The sequence below is a fragment of the Lonchura striata genome, chromosome 6 (genome assembly GCF_046129695.1).
Source record: "Lonchura striata isolate bLonStr1 chromosome 6, bLonStr1.mat, whole genome shotgun sequence".
NCBI classification, from domain to species: domain Eukaryota; kingdom Metazoa; phylum Chordata; class Aves; order Passeriformes; family Estrildidae; genus Lonchura; species Lonchura striata.
In genome coordinates, this window is record NC_134608.1 from 62,519,759 (window position 1) to 62,533,708 (window position 13,950).

At 40.6% G+C, this 13,950-nt stretch overlaps 1 protein-coding gene across 1 annotated transcript; it reads left to right on the top strand.

Annotated features, from left to right (window-relative positions):
• The first annotated feature begins 3,394 nt into the window (after positions 1 to 3,394).
• FIBIN (fin bud initiation factor homolog) lies at positions 3,395 to 8,233 on the top strand. The gene has a single exon (XM_021539034.2). It carries the CDS (start codon positions 3,474 to 3,476, stop codon positions 4,095 to 4,097), a length of 624 nt encoding a protein of 207 aa, XP_021394709.1. The 5' UTR covers positions 3,395 to 3,473; the 3' UTR covers positions 4,098 to 8,233.
• The last annotated feature ends 5,717 nt before the right edge of the window (positions 8,234 to 13,950 follow it).

Consider the following 13,950-nt stretch of genomic DNA (forward strand, 5'->3'; position numbering starts at 1 on the left):
AGTCTTGATAGAGAAAGGTAATTGTTACTTTCATGTAGTATCTTTCAGAAAAAAAAAACCAAACAACTGATTTTCATTTGTACACACATGGTTTCATGGACAGTTTAAGGGTATTCGTATTAGATTATCTCATTGCAGTCTTGAGACCTTTGTCTTTTAGGTGTGATTTTTGGAACGTATAGTGGCTACTCATTCACAGTCTTGTTCTGTCAGTGTGAGCCCTCATCTTTTTCACCATTTTATGCTTTTCAGTTAAAACTTAGAATTCTGTTGCCTTGTAATCCTGACCCGTAATAGGTATTGTCTTGTATCAGGCTGTCGTGTATCTTTCAAGTTCCAGTTTATACCAAACCTATGCCCATTGAGTCATTAAGACTGCAGATCCCAAATTGCAGATTTCCTTCAAAAATAGACATTCCAAGTCTGCTTTTCATTGGGGTGAGACTATTTGGATATAAAATTTAAATTAAACCTGGATAATGTGTGCCCAATTGAAAACAGCACTAGCAGGCAGCAGCTGCAGCAGGAAACAGCATATACCTCTTAGTCTCTAAATGTACAAAGAGAAAACATATTTACTAAGGCTGAGTTTTTTTTGGTTTTTTTTTTTTTTTTTTTTTTTACTCTCTGTGGCACTGGTGAAAGCATAACCATGCTGACCAAGCTATAGCTGGGTGATTTACAGTGCATCTCCATGAGGAGATATCAAAAGGGGAGTCCAGTAGAACCCAAGTACCAGCCAAATCAGCTGACTGTCAGTAATAACAGCCCGGGTGGAAATGGATGGAGACAATGTACTATGATTGGCAGAGAACAAGAATCAAAAAAAAAAAACATTAGGTGAAACAGGAGCACCCTGGGAATATAATTGTTTCAAGGAGCCCCTGTTGGCTAACAGAGACTGAGAACAAATACCAAACAGCCTCAGTTGAATAAGCTTTAAACATTTTATAGAAAGCTGAAGCACAGTACCTTAGCCTAATTCAACCTATTTATATGAGTGTTATGTGAAATTAATTACAAATTTTGAATGTTTCCAAATGATTTGAGTGTTTTTGTTACAATAACTTGTCTAGCTGGGCTTCTCAACAGAAAGTTGCCTGGAAAGAGAAGCTGCCTAGACACTGTAAATATTTCTCATTTTGAGGTGTTTGTGATCTCAAATGACTCCAGAACTTGCAGAGATTATTTTAAATCAATTCAGTGAGTGAAGGCTTCAGTGATTGCTCATGCTGTCTCTGGTTAGTTTTTTGTTGATTGTCTGACTGGTTGGTTGATTTTTTGCTTTTGTCTTTTGGTGTTAGTCGTATGACTGTCTGCATTTATGTGAAGTGTTTCACTAGGCTCTGAAGTCAATACCCAGGCACACTGATATCCCAGGTTACTGTGGAGTATTAAAGGCTACATGGAAGTGACAGCTTGCACTCAGTAACTATGTGTCTTACATTAAAGGGTCTGGCCATGTAGTTAAGTCCATCACTGAGCTTCCAGGAACCTACCAGACACATGGGAATAGGTGCCTTCCCTCAAGGAACAGTCAGCAAAGAAGGGAGCACCTTATGGAGCTCAGTACACTTGAAACTGAGATGAGCAGATGATCTCTACAGCAGCTATTTGCTTCATGTGTGCCCAGAGACAGGATAACTTGTGATTACAGGAAGAAGCTGATATGAGGAGGGGCTTGAGACTGCTTTTGAATTATATGTTGTCGGAACTCAAAATGTCTCTCAGACATTTTTAGAGGTTCCAGGTCTTGGTCAGAAGCATTTTAGACCCTGGCAAACAGCTGGAAACAGCTCTGATTTTGAGTTTGAGCCATGGAATGAGTTACCAACTTTGGAGATGGAACAAGCAGTCACAAAGGGTTAGATAATATGGTAAAAGTAATTACAAAGTAGAGGGGAAATTTTTTTAGCACATTTACAGGGGGATTTTTACTTTGTACATGGGGGTCAGAAGTTCTAAGATGGAGGAAAGTGGGCTGATCCTGTTCTTCCTCCTTCTTCTTCCTTGCCTCCATGTTCTTGGTGACGTTGGCACTCACAGATTGGTTTAGAGTAGAAAAGCGCTTTGTAATATAGGTAGTAGGTATTGGGGGAAAACTATAAACATGTAATACGTAATATATCACATAAAAGATAGCAGCAGCCCTGGGCGGGGAGGGAGAAGAAGACACCAGACAGGGAGGATGTCAGGGTGTGTGTGTGCCTCTACCCAGGCCACTGACCAAACAGACGCAGCCCAAGAAGACAATCTTTTAGATAACTCACAATAAACTGCCTTGAGACCGAACAGCAAAAGCCTGCGGAGTTTTTCTTTGGAAGCACGGGTTGGAGGAGGAATTTCACCACCACATGGGAACCCAGAATAAGGCCGGGATTCCCACAATAGGTGTCTAAAATGATGGCAGCATAAGAAATGGTAGACACAAAGGCCCCTGAGCCCCATAAGCCTTAAAAAAGCAGAGATACATCTCAAGTGTTTGGCTTATTTCCCCACCTAAATGAACTGTAAGCACCATAGTTATTTACAACATGCAAAAAGTGTAAAGATGATAAAGTACTTACTTACTTTATAGAGACAACATAAATACTGTTGCAGGCAAATCTCCCACAAACAGCAGCAGGAGTTTTAACTCTGGATGGCTTCAGGATTTGGTATAGTCTTTGCTAGGTGGTGATTTTTTTCAATGAATGAGGAAAAATTATGTGAAAGGAGTTGGTAACATTACAGACCCTTTCTTTTTGTGATCTCTCCTTAATTTAACAACTCAAAAATGGTAAAGACAGATTTATAAAAGTTACATGCATGATTCAACTGTACCACAATTCTGCTACTAGATTCACTCAAACTATTGTTTCATGAAAAACAAGTGCTTCTTATGAAGTTAGCCCATAGGATGCACTGTAATTGGGTTTTCCTTGAACACATCAGACATCTTGTTTAAGAGCAAAGTTTGTGTTTCATTTTCCTATCTTATCCTACAAAGGTTTATTGTTTTGCACTTTATACTTGATCCTGCATCTTTTTCCCATCCAAGTTTTTTATCAATGACAAACTATGTGGCCTGAGCAACTTTTGAGAAGTCCCTCTGTCCCAGGGTGTGTGTTTGAGCCGCTGTACAGATCAGGCTGTTAGCAAAGCGGTAATTTTTAACGGGAAGAGCAGAGCTGAGTAAGCTCTCGTAAGTAGGGGTTTTCTATGGAGGGGAGAGAGGTCGTGTCCCTTCCTCCCCGAGTCACAGCCCCGCGGGGCGGTGCTCGCGGGGCCTGCGGCCGGTGCCCGGGGCGGGGGCGGCCCGGCCCTGCCCGGCGCGGCGCGGGGCCGCTTCCCCCTCGGCGGGGCTGCGCCTCTTAAGGGCGGCGCGGCGCGGCCGGCCCCAGAGCGCCGCCAGCCCTCCGGCCGCGCTGCCGTGCTCGGCCCGGCCGGCCCCATGCTGCACGGGCGGCCCTAGGCTGCGCGTCGGCCGCAGCATGCCGCTCCCTCTGCGCCTGGCGTGGCTGTGCTGGCTCTGCAGCGTCTGCCGCGGGTACTTCGAGGGGCCGCTGTACCCCGAGATGTCCAACGGGAGCCTGCACCACTACTTCGTCCCCGATGGGGACTACGAGGAGAACGACGACCCCGAGCGGTGCCAGCTGGTGTTCCGGGTGAGCGGGCAGCGGCAGTGCGGCGCGGTAGCGGCGGGCGGCGGGCTCAGCCTGCGCGAGGAGCTGACGGTGCTGGGGCGGCAGGTGGAGGACGCGGGCCGGGTGCTGGAAGGCATCGGCAGGAGCATTTCCTACGACCTGGACGGCGAGGAGAGCTACGGTACCTACCTGCGCCGCGAGTCCGCCCAGATCAGCGACGCCTACTCCAGCTCGGACCGATCCCTGAGCGAGCTGGAGGGCAAATTCCGCCAGGGCCAGGAGCAGGGCGGCCGGGAGGAGTCCCGTCTGGGTGACAGCTTCCTGGGGCTGCTGCTGCACGCCCGCGCCCTGCTCCGCGAGACCCGCCACGTCTCCAGCGGGCTGCGCGACAAGTACGACCTGCTGGCCCTCACGGTGCGCAGCCACGGCGCCCGCCTCAGCCGCCTCAAGAACGTCTATCTCCGCGCCTGAGCGCGGAGCGGCCGAGCCCGGACCAACGCCGGCTTCTAGACACACCCCGAGCCCTGCCGCCGGCCCCCGGAAGGCACAACCCTGCTGTCCGCCTGAAAGGAGCACCTCCTTGGACAAACCCTAGAATTACGAAGCTGGGAAAAGACCTCCGAGTTCGTCAAGTGACTGAGGACCACCACGGCCACTAAACCATATTGAGAAGTGCCACATTTGCTCATTTTAGAACGCTTCCAGGGATGGTAACTCAACCAAAATACATTCTTCTTCATGGAAAAAACCTTATTTATTTTACCTTCTAAACAAATAGCACAATTCTGTAAACCAGGAGGTTCGAGGTATGTTTAAGTTAATATCCCATATACCCTCTGTTATATCATTCATCTTTGGTCACAAAATGAAGTAAGCTTTCTCATCTGTGATTCCCTGTTGTTTGTTTTTGTATCACCTGTTCTGCTGTGGCTCACCTGCCCCAAGTGTAGCTGAAGTGAGGTGCTGGCCAGCTCGTTCCAGACTCCTATGTAGCAAATACTTAAACTGCTTTTGTTGTTAGTCCTTTAGGATGACTCCCCTGGCCCTCCATTAACTTCATTTCTAATGATATGTATTATATGCTCCTTAAATGTTCTTCCACTGCATAAAGCTGTTATTTTCATTTGTGTTTGGAAAGATGGGAACTATTGTGGCAGGATTTGTACTTCCAGGCTTGCTTATCTGTGACTCTAAGCTATCATAACCCTAGGAGGCAGCCAAAAAGGCTTATGTCAGATCCTGAGAATGCTGGTGGAAATTTTTGTAGCAAAAAGAATGAGCCCTAGTGCTAATTAGAGTTTTGGATCCCATATTTGATAGCCAGGAGCATGTTTCTAAAAAAGACAAGAAGGTTTTGTGTGCGCAAGCACATTGACTTTTCCTGTTGGTGACTTTGTACTTTTGCTAGCTAAGTTATTAATGTAACTTTGTGGTCCTAGACAATAGCAAAAGTGCCTGATGGGAACGAGGGTGGAGTTTTTAGACTCATTGCTATTTAACTGACAATTTTGGATAATGTGGCTATTAGGTTACAGATACTGCGGGCAGAACACCTGTTGGGATGAAAAGAGTTTATAGGTTGTTGTAATAAATATTTGAAAACAATGTTAAACTACATTTTTGTTATTGCTTTCCGAAACGCTCTTGATTTTAAAACGTTCTGTTGAAATGCGTCTTATCAGCAAAACATTCAAAGCTTGTAGCCCCTGCCAAGTGAAATAACTTGTGTTTTAGTAAAAACAAATAAAAATTTACAGACTCGTGAGGTAATCAAATTACATTAAATGCAACAATACAAAAGGGCTTGTGGGGCAGACTTTTTTGAGTTTTTAAGCACTCATGGAAGAGAAGCTGATGTACTTCTGAGATGTGTTCTTGTTAACCCTGCTCCCATTTAGTAATACTTCAGTCTGCAAACCATTCAGTAGGTAAGTTACTCAGCAGTGCAGTTGGTCAACATAAGTCAGCTTGGACTAGTGTGCTGAAGGCACCAGGAAAGTCATGAAGGTAGGTGCTTAAAAAACCAGACAGCTCATTTTGCTGAAGGCAGTGAAATGTAGCCTACTGGCAAGATACTTTAGATGTCATTTTGCATTTTTAAGTCCTCAGTATCTTTAAAGATTTACTGGAAAAAAAAAAAAAAAGAAACATTTTATATCGGTTGACTCTGGTGGAATCGTTCAGTGTTATTTTTCTGTTCTCAAGTTAGAAACTATATGACAAGTTTTAGCTCTTAAAGATTCATTTATTTGTGATACTTTCCTTGCTACTAGAGACAGATGGCACAACGGAAGAGTGAGCCGAGTCACAGAGTCTTATGTGCTCACTATCTTAGCAAAACATAATAGCATTTCTGGGCTGGACCAAGCTCCAGAAGTGCCCGAGACCAGACTCCCCCTGAAGATGTCATGCAGTTCATTTGTACCCAGAGGCTTTTTAAAGAAAGTTTAAGTCTGTATTTTACCCACTTTCAGTCATTTGTTACATGAATTGTAAACATCAGTAAATAAAAAATGGCATGACTGTGCTATTTTTTAGGTATATGAGAACAGTATTCAAATCCTAATAGAAAAATAGTAGTAGTGTAAAGCACAACTTCTTGAATATCCTTTAAGAAGCTTGACTATTCTATTTGCAGTAGCAAATGTTTGGTCAAGCTGAAACTATTCCAGTGTATGCAGCATACCAAAAGAGTAAATGTTTGCAGAATGCTTACATTTCAAAGCAGGAGATGTGTGGGTATTTACAGTATAACTCGTTCCACTCAATGCCCTGTAAATTGTAATCTAATTAAACAAGGCTGTGGTACTTTACAATCCACATTAATGTTTCATATGATAAATATGAATTCTTGATGTTTTATGTTTCAGTAAAATATAAACATTTTTCTATTTTAAATATGGCAATATTCTGTTTTTGTTTCAGTAGCATTGATTTTTGAAGGCTTTAAATGGTCCTTTCTAGGAGAAAATAAAGATACCTGAGTCTGGTCTGTGTATAAGTTCACACATTTAATACAAATAGTCAATCTTATGTCGATTTGATGAAGCCAATACAAAAATCTTTTAGGGCATTTAAATCTACTAGAGTTTGATTTGCATCATTTTGGCCGACCAAGCAAATTTATATGTTAAATATATAATTTTTGATATATTTATCAAAATATAAATTTTGATAAAATTTATCAGAGCTGAGTCAGAGCTGATACATTAAGTGTTTTTTATAGAGCTGCCTGCAAGAACTGAGTGCTTAGTGATATTCACCAGTTGAAAGTTTTAAATGCAATTTTTTTCTTTAAAAACTATGGAAACTATATTGCAATATTCTTTGCAATCATATAAATGTCTTGCTTTTGCTTTTTATCTGAAAAAACTTATTAGTTTGGAAGGTATGAAGATCCCCTGGATCTGGATCTTCATACAGCTTATTTTAAACAATAAAGGCTCCTCTATCATTGAAAATTTGGTAATTATTTTTAAGCTGAGAACTTTAAAAGGATATTTGTAGCAGCAGTCATCCCCATTATGTCCTTCTGTTATGTTAAAATATTGTATTGGTACTAGATTCATTTTTCTTTTTCAGAATGCAGAAGTTTGAGCTAAAATTGAGCTGACAGTGGGGTTTTTGTAGCTTTTTTATGATTTTCAAAACATGTATTATTTCTGAATTTATTAAAGAGTTAATGGTTCTGAAGAGCAAAATATGATTTTCTGGATAAAAAAATGCTGCAGCTGGAACAGTCATAGAGAGCTCACTTAATACTTAAGTTTTTCATCAGGGGGAGTAGGCTGCCCAAAGAAGGTGTGGATGCTCCATCCTTGAAAGTTTTCAAGGCCAGGCTAGATGGAGCTCTGAGCAACCTGGTCTAGTGGAGGGTGTCTCTACCCGTGGCAGGTGGATTGGAATGAGATGATCTTTAAAGTCCCTTCCAACTCAAAGCGTTCTATGATTAGAGTCAAAGCAAGGCACTAAGGAACTCCCTGCGCCTCTCCAGGTAGCTCACTTTTGGAGGCAGTGCTCTGATGTGGGCATTCTCATATCCACTGATATACACAGAACAGAAGAAGCTCAGAGCATGCAGAAAACCATTAACATTAACATTTCCTTGAGAAAGGAAAGTGTACTTGCCTTGTGCCAAATTAATGGATAGCAATTCAGAGGGGAGTGTGCAAACTCGATTTCAAAACTGCAATTTTCAGTTTCACAGGTTGACTTACCCAGGACACAAAGAGAAGTCAAGCAAAGCTTTCAAAACCTTGGTGAACCTTTAAAAAATCCTTATGTGTGCCAAGCTGGGGTGTATGAATTGTCTGAAGATAAATTATTGCTCCTATTGGTTGTCACATACTCAGATGCAGTTTGGCAAGACATAAACCTCATATGCAAAAAATATACCTGGCTTAGTCACTAGAAACAACCTTGTGAGCTACAGAGCTCTGGTTATAATCTTGTCTAGGAAATGTGTATTTTGTGGAGAAATTCTATTGGATGTGTCTATTAGTGTTGGTGTGGCTGTTTATTTACATGGTCTTTATTGCTTTACCAGTTTCTTGCTCATGCTTTTTGAATATCAATTTTGTGACTATTAAAGAAATTTTCAGCTAACACTGAAGTGTTGTGAGTAAAGTGCATTTCACAGCCACTATTCCTGAAGTAAGCATGTGGATTCAAAGTTGGTAATTTTTCTGTCTTTTAATGTATTTTTACTTGCAATTCATTGGGGAAATTGGTTTTTTATTACTAGATTTTTTTTTTTTTTGGTGAGCCATTAGCAAAACATTGTTCAATTTGTGGGTCTGCATTTCATCCCTATACTATGTGAAACTGGCAACAAAACCCTGACTGTGTTACATGCTTCTTTGAAAAGCTGTTACTAGAACATATGTGTAAAAAAAAGACTAAAACTGCCTATTTTATTTTCTTCATTGAGTTGTCATCCTGCCTACAAGAACAATTTATAACTGGAAAAGGCAGAATTTAATGACTACATCTGTAACAAGGAAAACATATGGTCTCCATAACCATTACATTTTTAATGATGTGGCTTGGACAGAGCCATTCCTCCTTGAAAACTACCTTGCCTTGGGGAGGTACTGCTGGCAGTCTCCAACATGTCATTAGCATTCTTTCATAAGAAATGACAATGCCAAGGCTATCATGTTTTCTCAGATGACAACCTTCCTTAGACTGTGTACTCCCTTTGTAGGTGCTTAGAAACTGTCTGTTTAGTAGCCAGTGTTCATATCTAAACCTTCTTGTAGGGTGGAGAAGGAAAGTCATTGGAGAAGGTTGGTTTAGGGAAGAGATTCTTATCCAGTGAAGTGGATAATGTAATTATTGTGAAGAGCATGGTGACTAAAAAAGATATGTACTTGCATCATATTTTCCACTCTGCAAATTTTTCCTTGTGACAGGAGTTACCAACATAGAGTAGTTTTAGTGTTATAATAGAAACGTACTGTTATTAACACTTATTGTTTGGTATTATATATTTGGTATATAGTGTAAATTCTATTGTTTACACTAAAAATTTGGACACACTCCAAACTTCAAGATGTTTTTTTTCTGTCTGCTTTTTATTTCTTTTCAAAAATAGCATGACTATGATTTTTAGTTTTGTGTTACATTTTAATCCATGAAAATCAATTCAGTGGACTTTCAGTTTCTCAGCTGAATTTATCTAAGACCTTGTTATGCTTTTTTTGGGGGGGTAATGATTAAGAATTATTTTCTTTGCACTTTCTGTGTGGACAGCTTTTTGGTTAATGAAGAGCAGTTAATTTTTCTTAGTAGCAGGCTTTGTCCTTTCTTAATATGGTTTTGTTTCTAATTTAATGTATTTCATCTGAGATTTGTTTTAAAGTAATGCACTTTTTACTCAGGATTCAAACAGAGGTACAAAAAAATTGCAAGCTAATTCATAATTCATAACTGGATCTGCATATGAATTGGGATGCTATTAGGTTGGTGATTTTAAATAATATCTCACATAATCTCTAATTTCAGAAGAGTAACCCTAGGAAAAAAGAGTGAATGAACAAGAGGCCATCTTCATCCAATCTACCAGATATAGGTTACATCTGGTTTTTTAAAGCCCAGGTTCTTTTTTTCTTTCCACACACCACCACCACCACTCCCTGCCAGGAGCCTGAAGTGGTTTTCAGGTAGTGTCTCCACCGGCCCTTCACAGGCAGAGCTGTGCAGCCCTGGAGGAAGGTGGGTACACGGGGCTTTTTGCCTTCACGGTGCGTATTTGCTGATCGCTTGTGAGGTAACGGCATCAGATGAATGTTTTTCTGCAGACACTGGCACGCTGGAATGTAGGCACACAGTTTGTGGTGCTTGGGAGTGGGGCTGTGTCTGAGCCTCATCCCCAGTGGGTACAGCTGTGAAAAGCAGGTGAGCAACATTGAAAGCACTGAGCCACGGAGTGCCCAGATGTGCTGAGCAACCACACAGGGAATAGAGGGCACACAGGTGGCAATGAATGTAAGAAGAAGAGTATAAAGGGCTGGGTTAAAGAACAAGATGGGCAGGTGCCTGCAGCCTTCTGAAGAGGTATGGTGTTACTCTGTATAGGTGGATGCTTAAAGCTTTCTGATACTGTGTGGTGATACTTTGTGTACCATCTGGACTGTAACATATGCTGCAACAATGGAATACAAGGTGATATGGTCTAGCCTTGCAACCAAAGGCACTAGACATTTTGTATTTAGGCAAGGGTGATACCAGGGGTGATTTCAGCTAGAAAACAAACTTTCTAACACAATTTGAAGCATTGGGAAGAAAGGCATTCTTTATTCACAGCATGCTGAACACACTCAGAGGATATCTCCCTAATCAGGTGTGTCATGAAACTTTTCAAGAAGTTATTTATTCCATCATGATCATATGTATTCATTACAATGTACTTCCCAGCTAATACACAAAACACTACGTTTCCTAGAACTGATTTGCATGCATCTTCCTCTTACTGGGAGTCCTTTTGTGGTCCTGCAGAGTCTTCTAAGGGGTCTCTGGTGGTCATACTCACTGAGTGCCCCCAGTGTTGCAGATGACCTCACCTTGAACTTCTCTTATGGCTTACTCTGTTTCATCTTGTTAAATGGCTTTGCCACAAAAGTCACTATGGTTCATCATTATCTGCTTATCTACTGATTATAGCTATGTTTAACACCCTTTTTGTCTACTTTTACTTTCTTGTATCTGTTTTGTTAGTTAGTCTTTAGGCTCTATTTTACAACTTCAACAGGAACTGAAAATGTCTGTTGTCTGTCAAGCTGTCAAGTCCCCCCTTTTCTTGAGATTATGTCTCTTTTAGGCAAACCTCAATGTTTCATTCCAGCACAAAGTGTTACGACTACTGTAACATTGAATCATAATAAAGGCAGGCACACACGCTACAACAATTACAATGACTGCCATAAATGGGTTTTGTAGCAGTCTCCAATTTGGTAACCATGACGTAAGCCAATCCCACCAAGAAGAATTTTCCTCTTTGGGCCACTCTTCTACTGCTCTTTCTGTTGAGGTGATTCCTGACTTCTGGACTTCAAACCCATCATTGATGTAAGTGCAACAGTACTGTCCTATACTAATACATGTTCTTCCTTGGCTGTTAAGCAGATAATCTGACCATGCAGTTCTCTAGAGCCACGGCTTCTGTTTGTTGGAGCTAAAAGGATGTGCTATTTAATACTTAAATACTATAATTTGCCACTTCTAGTAATCTATTTAGCTTGTTTATATAAACTGACAGGACAAGGTAGTGCACATGGGGCATAGCATGAACCATAATCTTTTGCTTTCTGAAATTGAAGAGGTGTATTGCAGATCATCCTGCGTTCACTGGATGGAAAATGTTCTCTTGGTCCTAGCTCTTATTGTGGATTGTGCCGAAGTACCCTAAGGGGAGGAATTAATATTGCTTGGAATCAGGAACCAAACCATCCTTTAAGAAGCCATTTATAGGCATTGTTTCTGTGTAGCCAATAGGTGTCACTCCCAGTACCAAACATCTGATTTCCTATTTTCCACTACTGCAATGGAGTTAGGGCTTCTATATCTGACTATTTTGTGTTCTCACTGCCATTAGGCCAGGGACAGTCAGAGACATTTGATGTTGTGTCTTGCGTGGTGCAGCTGAGAAAGAGAGGACTATGTGCCTGGCCATCACCTGGCACACAGTTCCCACCTAGGAAACTTGAGCACTGTAGTACAAGTAGTGACAGATTTAGTTGTTGTGAAATTCTTTATTGAAATAGACAGTGAAGACATGCTGCATGGCCTCTGCGCAGAACTTAACCCAGAATACTCTTACCACTCCACTCGTACAAATCAGAAAAAATCCTCCTGAAAGGAGAAGCTTCTGGTCTGGTGCTCTGTGTGTGGAAGAAAAGCTAGACTTGCTTAATCCCATTTTAGCAGCCTCCTGCAAGCGGCACATGTGCAACTCCTCCTCCACATGCCTCTGACAATCAGTGTTGAGACAAATCAAAATGAAATTGGCTCTTCACAGTGTATTTTGTGTTAGCAAGTTACCTGTTATCAGATGAACAAATACCAGGTAAGTGACATTTGTGACAGACAATAAACACACCTCAGTTTCTTGCCATAAAAAATGTGATTCTCTTATTACTTTAGAGTCTCTTAGAAGCAAGTTTAGATTTCTTAACTGAATGGTAAAATAGGAGATGTCTGGGAGCCCTTTAAACCTGGCAAGCTTCACATAGGACTTCAGATTAAGTGATGAATCTTCCCTTTGAGACATTCAGACAGTAAATGTTTAATATATTTTCCAGTCCCTTGTTTTGACATTTTGAAGAAAAATATTTCTAGAATGTCTGTATACAAAATCCAGGTAGTTATAACCACCATGCTAAAGTTAAAGAACAGCCTTTGCTTAGGTTAAACACTAAGCATGTGGATAATACTAAAATTATTTGGCAATCCATTTGCATAAGATGAGAAATTTGTGTACAAAACCAGTGTGTGGACTACTGGATAGATGAATGTAATGAATGTATGAAATACATTATGGAGAAACTTTGAAATTAAATACTATGGGGTTTAATATGTATATCCAGACCTTTAGATTTTTCTTGCTTCCCCCGTTTAGTAAGCTGGAGGAGCTTCCTGCTGGCCTTAAACATCTAAAGCAAATTCTGATTCTCATTATATTTTCTTAAGCAAATACCTACAGGAGTGCCTACTAGATTTAGTACACAGAGAAAAGCATCCCTATCCCCAGAGGAACTGGGTGGTTGGTTCTGGGAAGAGTGCTTTGTTCCAGAATTTCTTATACATTGCAGGATAAGTGGAATAACTTGATCTGACCATTTCTGTTGCTCAGGTGCCTCAATTCATGTGCATGTGAGTACCATGCCTTGTGCTGGACAATTCAGCATTGTCCAGGGGTCAGGCAATTTGACTCATGACTATCAGGTAAACTGCTAGCTTGAACAGAGAACTATCCAAAAACGATATCGCAAAAGTTTATGGCATGTTGAAATAATCTTTTTTCTTTTTTTAACCCTAAAGCATACCATAACTTTTCAGCCATCCATAATAAAACTTTGTCCAAAAAAATATCAGAAGGACACTGCAGCCAGTCTTGCAATATAAATATTTTTGCAGTTCAAAGGAAAATAGCAGTATGGTAGAAATACAAATATATATAGAGAGAGACATGTATATTTTTATACCCATTTGTATAAAAGAAAATCTATTCAGTCTGGATATAAACACAGTTTTGGATAAAAGGTGTTTAAGTCTGTATGCACAAAACCAGCTGTACTACACTGCAGGTGAGGATTAGTAGTTACTGGGTTTCAATGGGAATAAACACAAGAAAGAAAAAAAACCCCCAGTATTCTGCTTTGCTAAACTCAATCAAATGAAATAAAAACAAATGGAGACCCAAGGGTCTGTGTAGCCTAGTTCTAAAATGCAGCAAAGGAAAAATATTGAAAAACCATCTGATAACTCCAGTAGGCCTTTGTGAGTCAAAATGCTGAAGCCCAGGACATTTTTTGTACACTAAGACAGCTGGCAAGACTTTGGTCCTGGTAGCATCAATATGTTGGCCTATGAGCTTTTAAAAATGAGATGATACTTAATAAATATGCAATATTTGACATTGATAAAGTTATTAAAATACATATGTAATGACTTGCTGATTCAGGGATAATCCCCTGAATTTTTCTGAATAAGAAAAAACATTAGACCAGAGCTTTTCTAATTCTAGTATCTATACACCATCGTTCTGCAGTACAGTATGCAGCTGGCTTTAAATAAAAGAGTGTATCTACAGAAAGTGGTCTGG